The following is a 17,932-nucleotide window of genomic DNA, read 5'->3' on the forward strand; positions in this document are numbered from 1 at the left end:
TACTTTCTCCTGTTTTATTGTTGGTTTCCTCTTTTCTGATCATTTGGAATGAGGATAAATATATATATATATATATATATATATATAAAAACATGCATAGAGCACATCAGATATGGTAAGAGCGAACGGCAGCTCAATAGTGCTATTTTCATGTGTGAGAACCAAGGAGGTTTGTATGGGTTTAGAATGACAAGAGAGTGAATGAATGATGGCAGAATTTAATTTTCAGGTAAACTATCCCATTAATTAGAAGGGTTAAAATGTGACTATATGTCCATCCATGTTATAACAGTAGTGTGATTCGTAATTCACATGGTTGAACACCTTGTCCAGGAATTTTAACATTTTGAAAATATATTACCATTATTTTTAAACTGTCAATGTTAATTATTTAACTATAGTAAAAAAAAAAAAATCTTCTAGTTATCGATATTGAATTGGCAAAAAGTTGTTCTTTGTTAGTGCAGTCTCCTAAAAGCCAGTCATCACATTCAGCTGAAAGTCATGGGCATTCATTGGTCAGTTGGAGCGACCCTGTTAATATGTGTGTGTGTGTGTTTAGGAGGTGGAGAGCTTCAGGCGGTGGAGGGGAATCCTCATCGAAGCGTGTGGAAGGTTTGCTGTTGGAGAATGGCAGAGGAGGTGAGGAAACTCTAGATCTGTGGGAAATTTGAGGAAAAAAACTAATAAATGTATATTTAGGGCAACACTGACAGTAATTTGAATTAAAAATGTCTTTTTCCCCCCCCCTTGTCTTTAAAGGGATAGTTCACCCAAAAATTTAAATTCTGTCATTAATTACTCACCCTCATGTTGTTCCAAACCTGTAAGACCTCCGTTCGTCTTCGGAACACAAATTAAGATATTTTTGATGAATTCTGAGAGCTCTCTGACCCTCCATAGACAGCAATGTAATTAACACGATCAATGCACAGAAACGTAGCAAGGACATCGGTAAAATAATCCATGTGACGTCGGGTTCAACCGTAATCTTACAAAGATACGAGATTACTTTTTGTGCACAAAGAAGAAGAAAAAACGACTTCATTCAACAATACGTCTCCTCTGCGTCACCCTGGCACCTGATGCAGAGGAAACAAATTGTTGAATAAAGTCGTTTTTATTTTATTTTTTAGGGTGAGTAATTAATGACAGAATTTTCATTTTTGGGTGAACTATCCCTTTAAGTACTCTGACATGGGCTTTTTTTAATTTAGCAAAAAATGAGTTGTCTTTTATAATACACAGTTTTTTCGCATAGTATAGGTAGCTTTTTATATATACCTTGTACTGGGTAACATCAAGTCTCAAGAAATTAAAAATGAATAATTACATTAGTTGAAATGTCTGTACTTAATACACAGCTTCTGTGAATGTTTTGGTCATTTTGTTTGTCATTCTGAAAGATTCTGCTTTGTTTTGCTGTTTCAGGAGCAGTTCAACAAATATGAAAGAGCCATCTATGCTGCACTGAGTGGAAACCTCAAACAGGTAAATAGTCGTCTAACTGTTTTTCCTCTTGTTTTTAGTCATTATTTGAATATGTCCTCATTTCCTGCAGCTGTTACCCGTGTGTGAGTCGTGGGAGGACACAGTGTGGGCGTATTTCCGGGTGATGGTGGACACTCTGGTAGAGCAGGAAATCTGTTCTTCTGGTCTGGGCAGTGAAGAGCTGGAGGAGCTGCCCAGAGAGTTCCTAGAGACCAAGTATGACTATAAACACCCTCTAATTTCCATCATATATACAGTCTTTATGTCCTTTTCCAGTAACTGATTAATTCCATCATGTGACTTTTTTAGTTGGACATTGGAGAAAGTCTTTGAAGAGCTTCAAGCAACAGAATCCAAAGTAAGAGTGAATGAATGAGGTTTCTTTTGTAAAAGACTAAATTGATTGAAATGTTTATTTTCACACATGTGTTATGTTGACAGAGGGTTCTGGATGCAACTAAGGAACATTACCATTTGATTCAGAAGCTTGTTATTCTTGGAGATCTTGATGGTACACTTTGAGAACAGATTTTTGAAAAATCTCACTTTTTCTTTTTGAAAAGTTTTCTTTTTAAGTTCAATGTTTAACTTGTTGAAAGGTCTTCTGGAGGAGTTCAGTGATTGGTTGGGAAGAAGTACAGCTTTGCCAGCTCATCTGTTGCGCTTCATGTCACATTTAGTGTTGTTTTATCGCAGTTTGGGCATGCAACTCAAGGTACGTACATTATATGCATATATTGTTTGTTTTTAGATTATATTTCTCTTCATGTGTCTAGCTTATTGCTTGTACAGATGAATACATTCAAATGTTTGATGCAGTCTCACCATTGTGATCTGTGTTTGTCAGGTGGAGGTGTGTGTAGATGTCCTGAAGGCCTACATCTCCCTGTTAGTAAAGGAAAAGCAGGTGGATCTCATTGCATTTTATGTAAGTCACCTTCCTGCTGACATGGCTGTGTCACAATACGCTCAGTTCCTGGAGGAAGTCACGGAGACTGAGCAGCGCAAACACTGTCTGGAGCTGGCAACACAAGCAGGTGAGGTCAAAGGGTCTTGTATCACAATGGAAAGGGTTTATTTTGCAATGTGTACATTAAATGTTTATTACATACTTATTACACATTGATATTTTTTGTGGTGTTTAGGTTTGGATGTAGCAGCAATCACAAAAACCGTAGTAGAGACCATCAGAGAGAGAGACACAGATGAGTTTGCCCACCATGACCTGACCCCTGCACTAGATACAGCAACTACCGTGGTACAAATGAACTGCTAAATGTGTTAATTTATAAATCCATATCCAATTAGCAATAGAATTAACACAAAACTCTTCATCTATTCACACAGGAGGATCAGCAGAAGATTGATGTCATTGACTGGCTGGTGTTTGATCCCGCCCAGCGAGCTGAAGCCCTTAAACAGAGCAATGCCATCATGAGGAAGTTCTTAGGTGAGACTTTTGCAGCTAAATTATTATATTAAGATTAGTGCTATCAAACGATTAATCGCATCCAAAATAAAAGTTTTTGTTTACAGAATATATGTGTATATATATATAGTCACGATTAACAATTTGACAGCACTAATTAAGATGTAACTGAGCTGTAAATTATAGTTGTATATTTTGATATTATAATTGATTTTCATTAATAAAAAAATGTTTAGAATTCCAAAAAATTTTGTTTTAGATTTTTTTTTTCTGTCAACATTTGGATGTAGTAATGCGCACAGGTGTAGCAGAAAACATTTGGTTCGTATTGGCATTTTCCTCTCTGTCACTTGTCGTAATGATTAGACATAAAATAATGTCTTCAGGATCGTTCATAAATGTGAGAATCTAACAAATAGTTGTAACCTGGCTCAGAGGAAGGTAAGAATCATGTCTTTGAGGCAGCTTTTTTGGTGATTAAAGGCAGAGTGAGGGATTTTTCAAAAATGCTTTAAAAACTGATTCGGGCCGAATCGCAAAACAAACTTGTGGCCAATCAGCAATAAGGGGCGTGTCTACTCGTGATGTGGAGGAGAGCGCGTTCAGTGCATGGGACGGACATTAGCCGAGCCAGCGACAGAAAGATAGAGATGGCGGATAAAAAACAAAAGAGGAAAACGTCTGCGGAACGATAAGGCAAGAAGTAGGACACGTGTAAATATCGGATCAGCTTTCCAGCGCTGGAGAGAACTCAAGGAGCGGAGGCCTGCGATCGGACGCCGAGGTTGCTTTGTTTCTTCTCAATAGGTGAGTAACACCGTGTCTACAACAACTAAAGTCTGCCTACACTGGACGCGAGAAAGAGGTCAAACGACCGTTGAAAACCATTTGAAATTTAGGGGCGTGTTTGTTTTGGTGATTTCAAATATCAACATTGGCTACCAGAAATCCTTTGTTTCACAGAACTAATCGTTGCCTGGGTTGCGTACGTATATGTGGGGCGGAGCTATCAAAATAGGGGCAAGACCCTTTTGGGGTAGGGGCGTGTTTGTTTTGGTGATTTCAAATATAAACATTGGCTACCAGAAATCCCTCACTCTGCCTTTAAGGGATAATACAAGACTTCACCTTATAAATGGTTGTAGAAAGCAACAATTCTACGAAAGTTTATACCATTAAAAACAAGCTTTTATGGTTAGTTTACTCCTAGGTATTAGTTAGGTCAGTTAGCTTAGATTAGCGACATTGGCATTTCATTGATTCACATCTAATGTTCCTCGTTTGCCGTAGCATCTAAGAAGCATGACGCTGCTAAGATGGTCTTCGCCAAAGTGCCGGAAGATTCCATGCGGGAAATCTACCGCCAGTGGGAGGAGCAGGGCATGGACACGCCCCTTCCTGCAGAGGAGGAGAATGCTATTCGTGAGCATCTGTGCATCCGTGCCTATCTGGTGAGGAGCTGCATCTTTGTGCAACACTGAATTGTCTGTCACTGTATTGAATGTAGTTACAGCGAGATGATCTTACTCTGTTTTTTTTCCCCCACAGGAAGCTCACGAAGCGTTTAATGAGTGGTTCAAGCACATGAACTGTCCTCCGGTGAAACCCACAGCACCTGCTCAAGCGAAGTTTACAGAGAAGGTGGCCCATGAGATGAAAGAAGCAGAGTACAAGGTCAGAACAGACCGTTCTCACAGTGCCGTGAACACTTCTAGCTTTTATCTTTAATGGCTTTTCTTTGTCACTTCCTCCAGGTAGAGTATGAGAACTGGCAGGGCCGTCTGGGAGCGCTGACAGAGGATGTGAAGGAGAGGATCTATAATGTGCTGCTGTTTGTAGATGGAGGCTGGATGGTGGATGTCAGAGAGGTGAATAGGTTCTCTATTAATTTACAGGTTTGGCGAACACAAACTAATTGTAATAATTCTTTTTTTTTTTAATTCAGAAAATGCATTTTGAGTGTAGGATGTTCTGGATTTATGGTGTGTGTGTGTTTTTGGCAGGACACTGAGGAAGACTCTGAGCGCTCTCATCAGATGACTCTGCTGCGGCATTTGTGTCTGCCCATGATGTCTTTCCTCCTTTTAACCGTACTGCAGCGCACTGAGCGCCACCAGGAGAGTCTGCGTCTGGCTGACATCATCACGTCTGACCAACACAGACTCTATGAGGTGTGATGTCAGAGCCCTTTAGAGAATGATTGTAAATATAGACATAAATATCGCATGTCAGTAAGACTATATTGACTCAATTTGCGTGAGATCTCTTCTGATAACATAAGTGCTCATGTTAAATATGATGCTGTCTTGTTTTAACGTTCATTCATCTGACCTGTCTTTCTTTTTGTCAGGTTTTCTCTAAAGACGAGCTGCAGAAGTTTCTCCAGAAGATGAGGGAATCCTCTCTACTCCTGCTGGATAAAGGGCTGGATCCGCTTGGATATGAGATTCAGCCCTAGACACTGTTTGTTTCTAATGCTGTTTATGTCCTCAGAAAAAAATAAAAGCTTTGTAATTTTGTATTTGAATAAAGATGAATTGTTTTGAATTTGGTGAATTGTTCAAGTGGAGAATCACACTATTTCATCTTCTTCAAGAGTAATGCATTTCTTTCAATTTGTATCATTTCTTTTTTGTCCAGTCTTCCATATTAAATAGAATACCAGACATTTTCTTCCATTCTTTAATCATTTTATTTTGAATTTGTAATTCTATTTTATCATCAATGGTATCAAATTAAGTTGTGTATATCATCCACTTATGGTTTTCCTCTTAAAATTTAACTATGCATAAACAAAAACGGTAATACTTTAGTATAGGGACCAATTCTCACTATTAGCTAGTTGCTTATTAGCATGCCTATTAACATATATGTGCTGTTTATTAGTAAAGCACATATTCTACATCCCTAATCCTAACCAATACCTAAACTTAACAACTACTTTACTGTTAATAAGCAGCAAAGTCGTAGTTTATTGAGGCAAAAGTCATAGTTAATGGTTTGTTAATAACGAGAATTGGACCTTAAAATAAAATGTGACCACGAAAACAATACACTTTAAGAATAATATAAAGGTCATTTACACCATACTCGTCAAGAAACAATACAAACTTTTTTTCAGTGCCAAACAATAAATGGGACAAGAACATAAAGTGTGATACAAAGGGTTGATACACCAACATTAGGCTTGTGAATGTGCCATATTTGTGACCCGTTCTGTAGGCTATAGGCTAGACTGGGATTGGTTTTCACACTTTTTACTCCAATCAATATTTTTTTAGGGTAAGTGTATTTCTGAAAGTCGAAAAATACCATGGTAGTCTACTTTCTAGTGCTTTAAGTGCCTTTCCTGTTAGTTATTTTGCAACCAGTGTCACTCATAAACTTTACAGACACCTCAATAAATTCTTCATCACTTGCAAATGATAGGATGCATTTTTAGTTTGATTCTTTATTTTATGTACATTGTATGTATTGCAGGTAAAATATTTGCAGCAATTCAGTTATATTTTGTTCTCTGTGTTCTTATATAACGATTTCTTACGTAGACATATGTACATTACGTGTTTTCTAAATAGGGAATCGCTCCGAACCTGTCCGAATCATTCAGACTGAATCTCAAATCGATTCAAATCTGTTTGCTGACCCGTATTACCGATTCATTGAAAAGAACCGATTAAAAAGAATGATTCATTCGCGAATGGGGCATCGTTAGTTCCAATTATAAACAGGTGGCAGAAAATACTAGTCACACGACTTTACTGACTTCTTTATTTAACTTTTCCGACCATAGTGACAGAGATTGAAGTAAATATAAAGGATGCCGACACACATATTATTGGAAAGTCTTATCACAGTTGTCCAATTGAGGCGCGAGCTCATCCGTCAAATCTTAATTAAACGACACAAGCTTCGTGAGAGGAAAGCGTTTGAGTCATGCGCAGAGTCACACCACTAAACTGATGAAAGCGGCTGAGGTGGAAGACCTAAAACCTGCAGATGGCACACAACTCACACAGTATCTCCGCATCTGTAAGTTACTGAAAAACCACACGCCAAAAACCAAAAATTATTTGGGTTATAGTATTTGGGTTTCACTGAACTTCACGCTGTCTGATAACAACCATATTTCGCTCTCAAACACAAGACTGTAATTGTGGCCACTGAAACTGGCTTGATATGAAAAACCTTATTTGAAACAATATTCGACAAAATTACAACAGCAAACCAATTACTTGGTATACAATATAAATCATTTAAAAAAGCATGGAAAAAGGGTTTTCACACACACACGCACGCACGCAAAACTGTTGTGACCAACAGACCTTTTAGTCCCAGTCTCCCTTTAATTACTAAGGCGATATGGCAAAAATTATCATATTTGATTTTTTTTTTCAGGCAGGGTTTTAAGACTATTTTGCAAGTTCCAAATTTCCCCATTAAAAAATATAGCCCTACAAGGTAACAAAACAAAAAAAACAAGAATGACAGAACATTTACAGTACCTTTCATATAGCCTACACATTATTTTTGTATTCTGTCTACTGTATTTATTTGTACAGCATGAATTATGCAAGTGCTGTGAATTCTTTGACAGTGTTGATCCAGTAAATATTGAAAGTCACGCCAAAAGGGAAATAGCTGTGTTGACCTTGTTAGCTTCTTGACATCAAATTCTGTCTTGGGTATGTATGTACAGGTGCATCTCAATAAATTAGAATGTCGTGGAAAAGTGTGTTTATTTCAGTAATTCAACTCAAATTGTGAAACTCGTGTATTAAATAAATTCAATGCACACAGACTGAAGTAGTTTAAGTCTTTGGTTCTTTTAATTGTGATGATTTTGGCTCACATTTAACAAAAACCCACCAATTCACTATCTCAACAAATTAGAATTAAGCCTGCTTGATCAATTATCAAAGAAGGATGCCAAAATTATTCAGCAAAATAAGATTTTCTTATCAAAGTGATAAAATTTTGTTGCAAAAATGAGTACACCCTCCTGAAAGTTACTAAATAAAAAAAAAGCGTATAGGTTTAAGGCTATTTTTGATCAACAGGTAAGTATATTGAACCAAAACGTTTAAAGACAAGTAATTTCCTGACAATTAAAAGTGTTATATAGCCCACTGAATCATACTCAGACTTAATGCTGGCAGCAGTGGAACCACTTGGGAGAGAACTGCCAGGTGACTTATTTCTTAGCATAAAAGAGGACAATGGTACAAGAGGAATACCAAATTATTGTTTTAAGTGTGAAAATATAGCAGAAGTAGCACCAACATTCAAAAACAATGGACTTGTGATAAGGCTCCTGAGATAATCACGTCTTCACTTTACATTTTGATTTAGTGATGAGTGATTATTTGCTAGAAAAAGAGCAGGAGAAACACTGCGAAAGTGTCTCTGAGTATATATATATATATATATACACGCACACAAACACACACACACACACACATATTATATATATATATACACAAAATGTCTGTAATCATGAAATAAATGATAGTTAATTTAATATCAATATTCTCAATTTCATTTAATGAAAAAGCAGCTTTGTCATAATTGCAGCAAAAATACTAAAAACTGAGCAGAGCCTTTGAGTCAAAAAGATTGAGAACCGCAATTCAGTTAAATCTGAGTGTAAATTAAGTTAAAACATGCCAAATTTAAGCACATTTTGCAGTGTGTAAGTGTAGAGTTGCTCTGCTCAACAGAAATCAATAAATAAACCTAGGAGGAACAAACATATACCTCTAAAAACATAAAATCAATCCCTCCCTCCAGTAAACAGCTGTAAAAGTGGAAGAGAGGCATTATGGGAGGCTAATGGGATGGATGAGTGATTGATCTGCAGTGCAGATGGGATTTGTGTGAGCTTCAAAGTCAAGCCCATCAGAATGCTGGAAGAATGACATTATGACACTAATACACCATACTGACGCTTCTTAACAGTAATGAATTAATCAGTAAACTCATTAATCAATTTCACAAGTAAGAGTGCTGTTGTTCTGAACAAGTTAGTATTGAGTAACATACTGTCAGTAGCTTTGTCTGTTTGTGGAACAACCAGTGCAAAATCAATAATTTTAAGTCTCACAATAATAATGTGACAATGTAAAAAATGTTAATATGTTATTTATTAACAAGTTTATTTGTTTGTTTATTTTATTTATTTATTTGCAAATTGTAGTTTTTTTTCTTATTTCAATAAAACAAAAAAGTGTTCTTTTTTTTTTTTTAAATAAAACAAAAATAAAATAATGGGGTAAGAAAGCTTTAAATTCAAGAACTGATACTCGTATTATCTTACGTTTGCACTGAATATCTTATTTTAAGAATTTTAGTTTTTTTATTTTCTTTTTTACTGTAAAACATGAAAAAGTCATAAAGCAAATATTAATTTTATTTATTTATTTTGCCCTATTATTATTATTATTATTATTATTTTATCAGTATACCAATACCAACTAGAGTTTTCAGTTCAGGTTCTGATGTCAAAGTGTGAAACAATAAAAAAAGCCACACATCACCTTGAGTTCAAATAAGGCCTTATACTTGTAAAATCAAGATTAGCACAGAGAACAACGTGACCAAAAATAAATAAATAAAATCAATTGAAACACCCTAGGAGGAAGACTGTTCATTATTGTCACAGAACTGTGCCAGATGTGCAGGACACAAGATTAAAGCACATCTTCCTGATAGTGATCCACAGCCTGTCTGTCCTGTGGGTTGTTGTCTGTGTGAGCTGAGAAACCCATCTAAGTTGAAATCACTCACTCTGACAGGAGGCCAATTGCTTGCCAGGAAGAAAGAGTACAGTGAACCCTGGTGTGTCAGCCATACGGGGGTGTTTCTTAATCTAGCAGATTCTCCTGCTCTCCAAATCAGCAGAGGTTTGACAAGTTTGTTAGGGCTCTTTAAAAGGCTGTTTCCCAGGGGGTTGGTTGAGCACTCTTCATTCGGTGTTAATAAGGGTCGTACTGCTTCTTGGCTGAATAGATAGACGTGTTTGATCTCGCCACAGGAAATGTTAAAGAACATCCTGTGTGTTTGAGCAGCCTAATTAGTAAAGACTGTTCATTTAAAAGTGTTAATTTAGGGTGCATGAAAAAATGAAAGCAGATAGGCCTTTTAAATCTCCATATTTGTGTGTAATGAACCAGAATAAAGAGCTGTCTAAGAGAGGAACATTGAGACAGAAGCCCAACTCATTAATCAATTTCACAAGTAAGAGTGCTGTTGTTCTGAACAAGTTAGTATTGAGTAACATACTGTCAGTAGCTTTGTCTGTTTGTGGAACAACCAGTGCAAAATCAATCATTTTAAGTCTCACAATAATAATGTGACTGTAAAAAATGTTAATATGTTATTTATTAACAAGTTTATTTGTTTGTTTATTTTATTTATTTATTTGCAAATTGTAGTTTTTTTTCTTATTTCAATAAAACAAAAAAGTGTTCTTTTTTTTTTTTTAAATAAAACAAAAATAAAATAATGGGGTAAGAAAGCTTTAAATTCAAGAACTGATACTCGTATTATCTTACGTTTGCACTGAATATCTTATTTTAAGAATTTTAGTTTTTTTATTTTCTTTTTTACTGTAAAACATGAAAAAGTCATAAAGCAAATATTAATTTTATTTATTTATTTTGCCCTATTATTATTATTATTATTATTATTTTATCAGTATACCAATACCAACTAGAGTTTTCAGTTCAGGTTCTGATGTCAAAGTGTGAAACAATAAAAAAAGCCACACATCACCTTGAGTTCAAATAAGGCCTTATACTTGTAAAATCAAGATTAGCACAGAGAACAACGTGACCAAAAATAAATAAATAAAATCAATTGAAACACCCTAGGAGGAAGACTGTTCATTATTGTCACAGAACTGTGCCAGATGTGCAGGACACAAGATTAAAGCACATCTTCCTGATAGTGATCCACAGCCTGTCTGTCCTGTGGGTTGTTGTCTGTGTGAGCTGAGAAACCCATCTAAGTTGAAATCACTCACTCTGACAGGAGGCCAATTGCTTGCCAGGAAGAAAGAGTACAGTGAACCCTGGTGTGTCAGCCATACGGGGGTGTTTCTTAATCTAGCAGATTCTCCTGCTCTCCAAATCAGCAGAGGTTTGACAAGTTTGTTAGGGCTCTTTAAAAGGCTGTTTCCCAGGGGGTTGGTTGAGCACTCTTCATTCGGTGTTAATAAGGGTCGTACTGCTTCTTGGCTGAATAGATAGACGTGTTTGATCTCGCCACAGGAAATGTTAAAGAACATCCTGTGTGTTTGAGCAGCCTAATTAGTAAAGACTGTTCATTTAAAAGTGTTAATTTAGGGTGCATGAAAAAATGAAAGCAGATAGGCCTTTTAAATCTCCATATTTGTGTGTAATGAACCAGAATAAAGAGCTGTCTAAGAGAGGAACATTGAGACAGAAGCCCACTTTCACTGAAAATGACAATGGAGGGCGTCCCAATATGTGATGTCTTTTCTTGTATGTCTTATAAGTAGATTGTATTTATTTTGATATTTTTAGTTTGCTCTAACAGAACACTTGCTCACTCCTGATAATGAATAATGTTAGTCCTGCATCTACCATTTATTACATACAAAATTTCTAAATCCCTGGTAGCCCTTCGTGCAGGTACTCTTCAGATTTTGGTAGCCCGAAAATTAATTTCGCTAGCCCAAATAAAAAATACCTTTTTTTTTTTAAATATAGAAAATCAGATAGGAGTTTAAATGTCAATCAAAAATATTTTCAATACACGAATATCAACAAATATGAAGGAAGGAATTTTATTTTACTATTTACAGGGTATCTGCAGAATTTAAAAAAAATAAATGTAAGGCAATTTATGACCCATTTTAAGAGCTGCACAAGTAAAATGAACACAGTATGGTGGGGTTGGACAATGTCTGTGGTAACACAGTATTGAGCCATAAAATTACATGATTTACAGTTCAAATACAGGTTTTTAATTGTTTAGATTTTTAGAAGGCACATTAACTTCTTTCTCCATTTACAACTCTGTGTTTGCTGCGTAAAAACATGAGTTGATATTTGCGTTGATCTGACCATAATCACAAAGAAAGGCTTATTGAAAATGCAAATTCATTCTCTGACACGAGGTGGCGCTTTAGGAGCGCTGAAATAATGCGGTTTCCCCGGTAACGGCTGTACACAAAGCAGCTCCGCGCTCATAAACGCTGCTTTATCAGGAATTATAGGTAAAATAAAATTAAATTGCCAACGACACGTTCTGAGGACAGTCGGTTCCCTTCAGATACATTCAAATAATGACATCCTGGCGGCGTTTTGACTTGAAACTTGCAGCTCTTATATTTATTCAATGACATCATTGCCTTCTGAAGTTTAATCCAGCCGTATCACGACTGTTGTCTTTCCGTCCCCAACTGTAAGACCTCTTGAAATTATAATTAAGACATTTCTTATACCATTTAACGTATTTAAAACTTTTTATGGCCTTAAGTTTGATACAACTCACTTTAGGAGTTTTTAAGGACCGGTGGGAGATCTGCATATAAAATAGGCCATTGGGCAGAGTGGTGATACATTTTGGTAGCCCGACTGGAAAAACACAATAGCCCCGGGACGTCGGGCTAGCGATTTTGCAAGCCCTGAAGAGAATAGTTTAGCGCCTCACAGTCCTTGATTGTTAGTTAATTAGTTAGTAAATGTCCAGAAAAATGCACTGTGCAGAAAGAAATTGTCCACTCTTATACTTATCATTATATCAGAAGTAGACCTACAAATTATAATCAGGTACATCACTAAGAGTTTTACATGAATAGAATTTAATTATAATATCTAACAGCATTCAGTTGCCTGCACTAGTCATTTAAATTACCTTTAATTGGTCATTTAAATAAGAAAACAAAAAAAAAACACTTTTATTCAGAAAGGATGCACTCCACTGAAGACTGATATAATGATGCTAAAAATTCAGCTTTGTCATCACTGGAATAAATTACATTTTAAAATATATTCAAATAGACAACAGTTATTTTCAATTGTATTATTATTTCAGAATATTTCTGTATTTTTGTTTGAATAAATGCAGCCTTGTTGAACATGAGACTAATTAACTTTTTTACTGACCCTAAACTTTTGAACTGCAGTGAATAAACACCACAAATTTATAAGAATTATATACATTTTTAAAATGTAACTTTTTGTATACACAATATGCAGTATACTTAGGATGGCATAAGGTATTTGTATCATACCTGTTGATTTTTCCATATGAAATGCTTAAAATGAATGTCTGATTTATGCATATAATCCTTTTTTCCCCCTAACATCTAGACTGCAAATCTATAGTACTGTTTCAAATGATAAATGGGTCTCTGGATATTTTCCAGTGACGGCATCATGTCATCTGATTGCTCCCACTCTGTTCTGGATGAGTGTGCATTCAGCCTAATGTGTTGATTACTGACTCCATGACTCCCATTAAAGAGCTTTGCTTTCCCACACAGGAAACAGCAGAGCCTTTGAGAATTAATTAATCGCACAACACATGCTATATGACTAAATGAATGCACACACTGTCAGAAAAATATGTATTTAACCATTAACACAATTTGTTTATTTAATGACTATATTACTTAACCTAAAGTACTTGTATTAGATGTTTGATTTCTGCTATATTAGGCATATGCATAAAAAACAACCTCATAAAGTGTGTGTGTGTGTGTGTGTGTGTGTATGCAGACCCTCAAGAAGGCATTGAACAAGTCACTCTTTCTGTGTCCTTTGGGTGGCGCTGTGATACAGGACAGCATGTATCACTCAATAAATCAGGATGAAGAACGGAACAGCTTGGGGTTTGTCCTTTTATTTCGAAATTGAGGGGGTGTGAAATTGCTGATTGCTTTGACTCGACCTGCTGTAAGTCTTTTCCGATTGCGCAATTTTTTTTAAACACAGTTGTTGTGTGCGTATAGGGAACGTTGTGTCCTATGGCTAAATTTATTTGCCAAACTGTTCAGAATCCTGAGAAAAATTTTTTTTTAAAGTGCGTTAATTATTAATATGAATGTGATTATTTTATATGGATTTACACTACCAGTCAAAAGTTTTTGAATGGTAAGATTTTTAATGTTTTTTAAATAATTCTCTTCCGTTTACCAAGCTTGCATTTATTTGATCCAAAATACAGCAAAAGCAGTAATATTGTGAAATATTTGACTATTTAAAATAACCATTTTCCATTTGAATATATTTTAAATTTTAATTTTCAAAGCTGGATTTTTAGCATCATTACTCCAGTCTTCTGTGTCACATGATCCTTCAGAAATCATTGTAATATTGTTTTGTTGCTCAAAAAAACGTTTATTATTATTATTATTATTATTATTATTATGTTGTAAACAGCTGAATTTTTTTTCCAGGTTTCTTTGATGAATGGATCAGCATTGATCTGAAATAGAAGTCTATTGTAACATTATAAATGTCTTTATCATCACTTTTCATGAATTTAAAGCATCCTTGCTAAATAAAAGTTATAATTTCTTTATAAAAAAACATTATACTGACTCCAAGGTTTTGAATGCTATAGTGTTATAATGTTACAAAAGCCTTTTATTTCATAAATGCTGATCTTTTGATTTTTCTATTAATCAAATAATCCTTAAAAAAATTGACTCAACTGTTTTAAATATTGATAATAATAATAATACAGATATTTCTTGAACAGCAAATCAGCATATTAGAATGATTTCTGGATCATGTGACACTGAAGACTGGCGTAATGATGCTGAAAATTCAGCTTTGATCACAATAATGAATTACATTTTAAAGTATTTTCAAATAGAAAGCAGTTATTTTAAATAGTAAAAATATTTCACAATATTACTGCTTTTGCTGTATTTTGGATCAAATAAATGCAGGCTTGGTGAGCAGAAGAGAATTCTTAAAAAAAAAAAACATTAAAAATCTTACCGTTCAAAAACTTTTGACTGGTAGTGTATATATGCCATACAAATAATACATTAATGTTTATTACCAAAAGTCAAAATAAATGAAGCTACCATCATTCTAACAAAAAAATGGTCATCCGCATATAGCATGCATGTGCATTTCTCATCTTATAAATTAGATAAAGAGTTTCTGAAAGCCGCGTTTCTAAATGACTAATTAACTGATTAAATATATATGACGGAGCTCGAGTGCTGCTCACCATCATGCATTAAGTGCTTTAGCAGTGGTCCTGCTCCGTTTGGTGGGCTGGAAACAACACACTCTAATGACTGCAGGACAGATGTTACTATGCTAACTAAGCGTTGACCTGCTCAATATTCATCAGCCATGGTTAAAATCGTTCAACCAAGGATTCTTGGAGTACCAGAAGCGACCAGAATGATGAGCATTTTTGTTTGTGCAACAGCATTGTATTTTCTTTTTCCTTGTTTACAGATGCAGGAGGGTTTGTAGGCAGCTGCTCTGCATATAAACTGTGTCTTCATGTCACAGTATGAACTCAGACTCAGAAATGTAGGCCATGCTTTAGATGATTCATGCAAGAACTCTCAGCGTTCTGGCCACAGGATTTCTCGATTCGCTAAGATACAACAAACACATGGTGCTACATCCAGACAGTCAGCATCCTCTGATACAATGCGTAAATATAACAGATATTCATTGTTTGTTTTCATATTTGAGCTTGGACTGAAAGTCTAAAGACGCAGGATGTGCGTTCACTGCGAGAACATTGCGTAAGTGTACCGGCTGAAACAGTTGGTCGTGTGTTCCTACAGTAAATGTCTTTTAAAGCAGCACTATGTAACTTTTTCTGTGTTCAAGATTTGCAAAATGTATATAATGAGCGAGTACATCATGAATTCATCTTCCAAACCGCGTTTTTATCTGATTCCGAATCACTACGGTACACTTATAATAAGTACTTATATTTGGACTATTGTAGCCTGGTCGGGTCGTCACCGCTGCGGAGTAACGCATACCTGCGTGAATCGCCATAGACATAAACTTGGAGAAGTAGCTCCGGTTGGATTGTTCTTTCGCGGGATGTGTGCAGTTCTGTTTGTTAACCGCTAGAGCGCCAAAAGTTACATAGTGCTGCTTTAAAGTGTTTATTTTCATAGTGTTATTGTTCAAAGGTTTGGGGTCTGTAAGATTGAAATTAAATACTTAAATTGTTTAAAATTAATTCATTCTTTTATTCAGCAAGGATGATTTTAATGGATCAAAAGTGACAGTACTATTGACTTTTCATTGTAACAAATAATAATAAAAAAATGCTGGGAAAAAAACTTCAAACAAACCTGAAAAAAAGTCAGTTTGCACAAAAATGTTAAGTGGCACAACTGTTTTCAACATTGTTAGTAATAAGAAATGTTTCTAGAGCACCAAATCAGTATTTTAAAATACTTTTTGAAGGATCATGTGACACTGAAAATTCAGCTTTGCCATCACAGAAATAAATTACATTTGACAATTTATTAAAATAGAAAATAGTTATTTAATTTTGTATAATATTTCACAATAATACAGTTCAATAAAATAAAATAAATCATGGCAAAAAGTCCCACCCTGTAGTCTTGGGTATGAGAATTTTTCATCTATTTTATTGTCAGCCAGACAAAAACTGAAAAAAGGCCGCACCTTTCTTTCAAGTGTTATTTATGTCTGTACGAATAAACTGCATTTTTGTTGAGTTTTCCTAATATGATATGAGCACTGTGTCTCTGTACTATATACTAAAGCAGCAAGATGTGGGATGAATGTATGCGTAATGTGAGAAATTAGCAATGAAGAGCATAAAGGGAGAGCGAGAAGAAGAGTGAGAGAGAAAAACAAACCGATCGCAGAGTGGGCGACAAAATCGTTTTGTGACCCACTTTAGCTGTTGTTATCAGCTTGTGGAAAATGATAACAGCCTCTTTTCACTGTCGATGAATGTTCATGTTTTTTAAATGCACTCTTTAGTGCTATTTCCAGGTAGCACGTTTTTCTGAAAATGCTCAAAATTAGTCATTGTTCAACTGACATGAACCACACTTGGCATCAAAAACCTGTTCTGAGAAGAACTATAATAGCAGAACATGCGTACATGAGCGTCTTTACGTATTCATTAATTCACCTATTAATAACAGCCTGCTGAAGGCATCACCAGACCAAAGGAATATCTCTGTTGCTATGGAGTCCAGAGTTGATGACATCACGGGGCATGCGTTAATATGAAAGAGAGGCTGCTGGTTACAGAGAAAGAGGAGATATCGTACATGTGCATTAAACACAGCTGACATAAATGTGTTTTTTTTTTAGGTTTGTACCAAAGCTTTGGGTAGCCTATATAAACCAAAACGCTTACCTGTCTGGTTGGATGTCCAATTTACGTGCTCAAAAGCGTCTTGCTTTGGTGGAAGTGCTATCTGTTAATCAATTTAATGCTTTAAAACATGTCTAATTGCATGAGGAGGTCACTAATGGAAAATCTAATGCTTCTCCTCTCCCACGCTCAACAGAGAACACTGAGTGCTCAATAGATGCAACAATTAGACACACTCATGTGCCAAAGAAATTACTATCAAATCAGTTAGGATCCACCAAAAGTGGTTATATAACTCAATTTATGTGAGCCTTAAAGGGATATTTCAAATAAAAATGCGTGTTTCATTCAGGTACATTGTCGCATTCAACACTTGCTCCCACCTCATGATTTCAAAATTTAGAAATACACACAAAAGCTGTTTTGTGTGTGTTTTTTGAAACCACGGTAAGGCAAATGGCATTCATTTTGTGTTAAATAAGGTGCCTGACACTGACATTGTGTACAGAGCTGGAACAACACTGATAAGGCCCTTTATCGCTGCTCTGCTAAATAGTAATCACAAACACACACACACACTAATATATATAGAAAAACGCACTACAATAATGTTCTTTGTTCTCTGCAAAACATCAGTTGTTTATCTCATTTGTGTTTGTCAGCAATGCATCTACTGTGTCAAACTGC

At 35.5% G+C, this 17,932-nt stretch overlaps 1 protein-coding gene and 1 long non-coding RNA gene across 2 annotated transcripts in view; both read left to right on the plus strand.

The window, feature by feature from the left end:
* The window catches only part of LOC107755878 (nuclear pore complex protein Nup107-like), a 12,252-nt gene extending 6,671 nt beyond the window's left edge, over positions 1–5,581 (plus strand). The window contains exons 14-27 of the mRNA XM_016572838.1: positions 563–642; positions 1,432–1,491; positions 1,562–1,707; positions 1,801–1,849; positions 1,933–2,002; positions 2,091–2,206; positions 2,339–2,528; positions 2,637–2,749; positions 2,839–2,941; positions 4,211–4,371; positions 4,469–4,594; positions 4,675–4,788; positions 4,924–5,091; positions 5,271–5,581. Of these exons, the coding sequence (XP_016428324.1) occupies positions 563–642; positions 1,432–1,491; positions 1,562–1,707; positions 1,801–1,849; positions 1,933–2,002; positions 2,091–2,206; positions 2,339–2,528; positions 2,637–2,749; positions 2,839–2,941; positions 4,211–4,371; positions 4,469–4,594; positions 4,675–4,788; positions 4,924–5,091; positions 5,271–5,378 (1,604 nt within the window). The 3' untranslated portion in view covers positions 5,379–5,581. The remainder of the gene's footprint in view (positions 1–562; positions 643–1,431; positions 1,492–1,561; positions 1,708–1,800; positions 1,850–1,932; positions 2,003–2,090; positions 2,207–2,338; positions 2,529–2,636; positions 2,750–2,838; positions 2,942–4,210; positions 4,372–4,468; positions 4,595–4,674; positions 4,789–4,923; positions 5,092–5,270) is intronic.
* A 1,080-nt stretch (positions 5,582–6,661) lies between these two features.
* Positions 6,662–17,932, plus strand: part of LOC107755891 (uncharacterized) — a 50,674-nt gene continuing 39,403 nt past the window's right edge. Inside the window, exon 1 of the long non-coding RNA XR_001641743.1 lies at positions 6,662–6,952. This is a non-coding gene — a long non-coding RNA (uncharacterized LOC107755891). The remainder of the gene's footprint in view (positions 6,953–17,932) is intronic.

This window comes from Sinocyclocheilus rhinocerous, unplaced genomic scaffold (assembly GCF_001515625.1).
Source record: "Sinocyclocheilus rhinocerous isolate Xijiao unplaced genomic scaffold, SAMN03320098_v1.1 scaffold412, whole genome shotgun sequence".
In the NCBI taxonomy this organism is placed as follows: Eukaryota; Metazoa; Chordata; class Actinopteri; order Cypriniformes; family Cyprinidae; genus Sinocyclocheilus; species Sinocyclocheilus rhinocerous.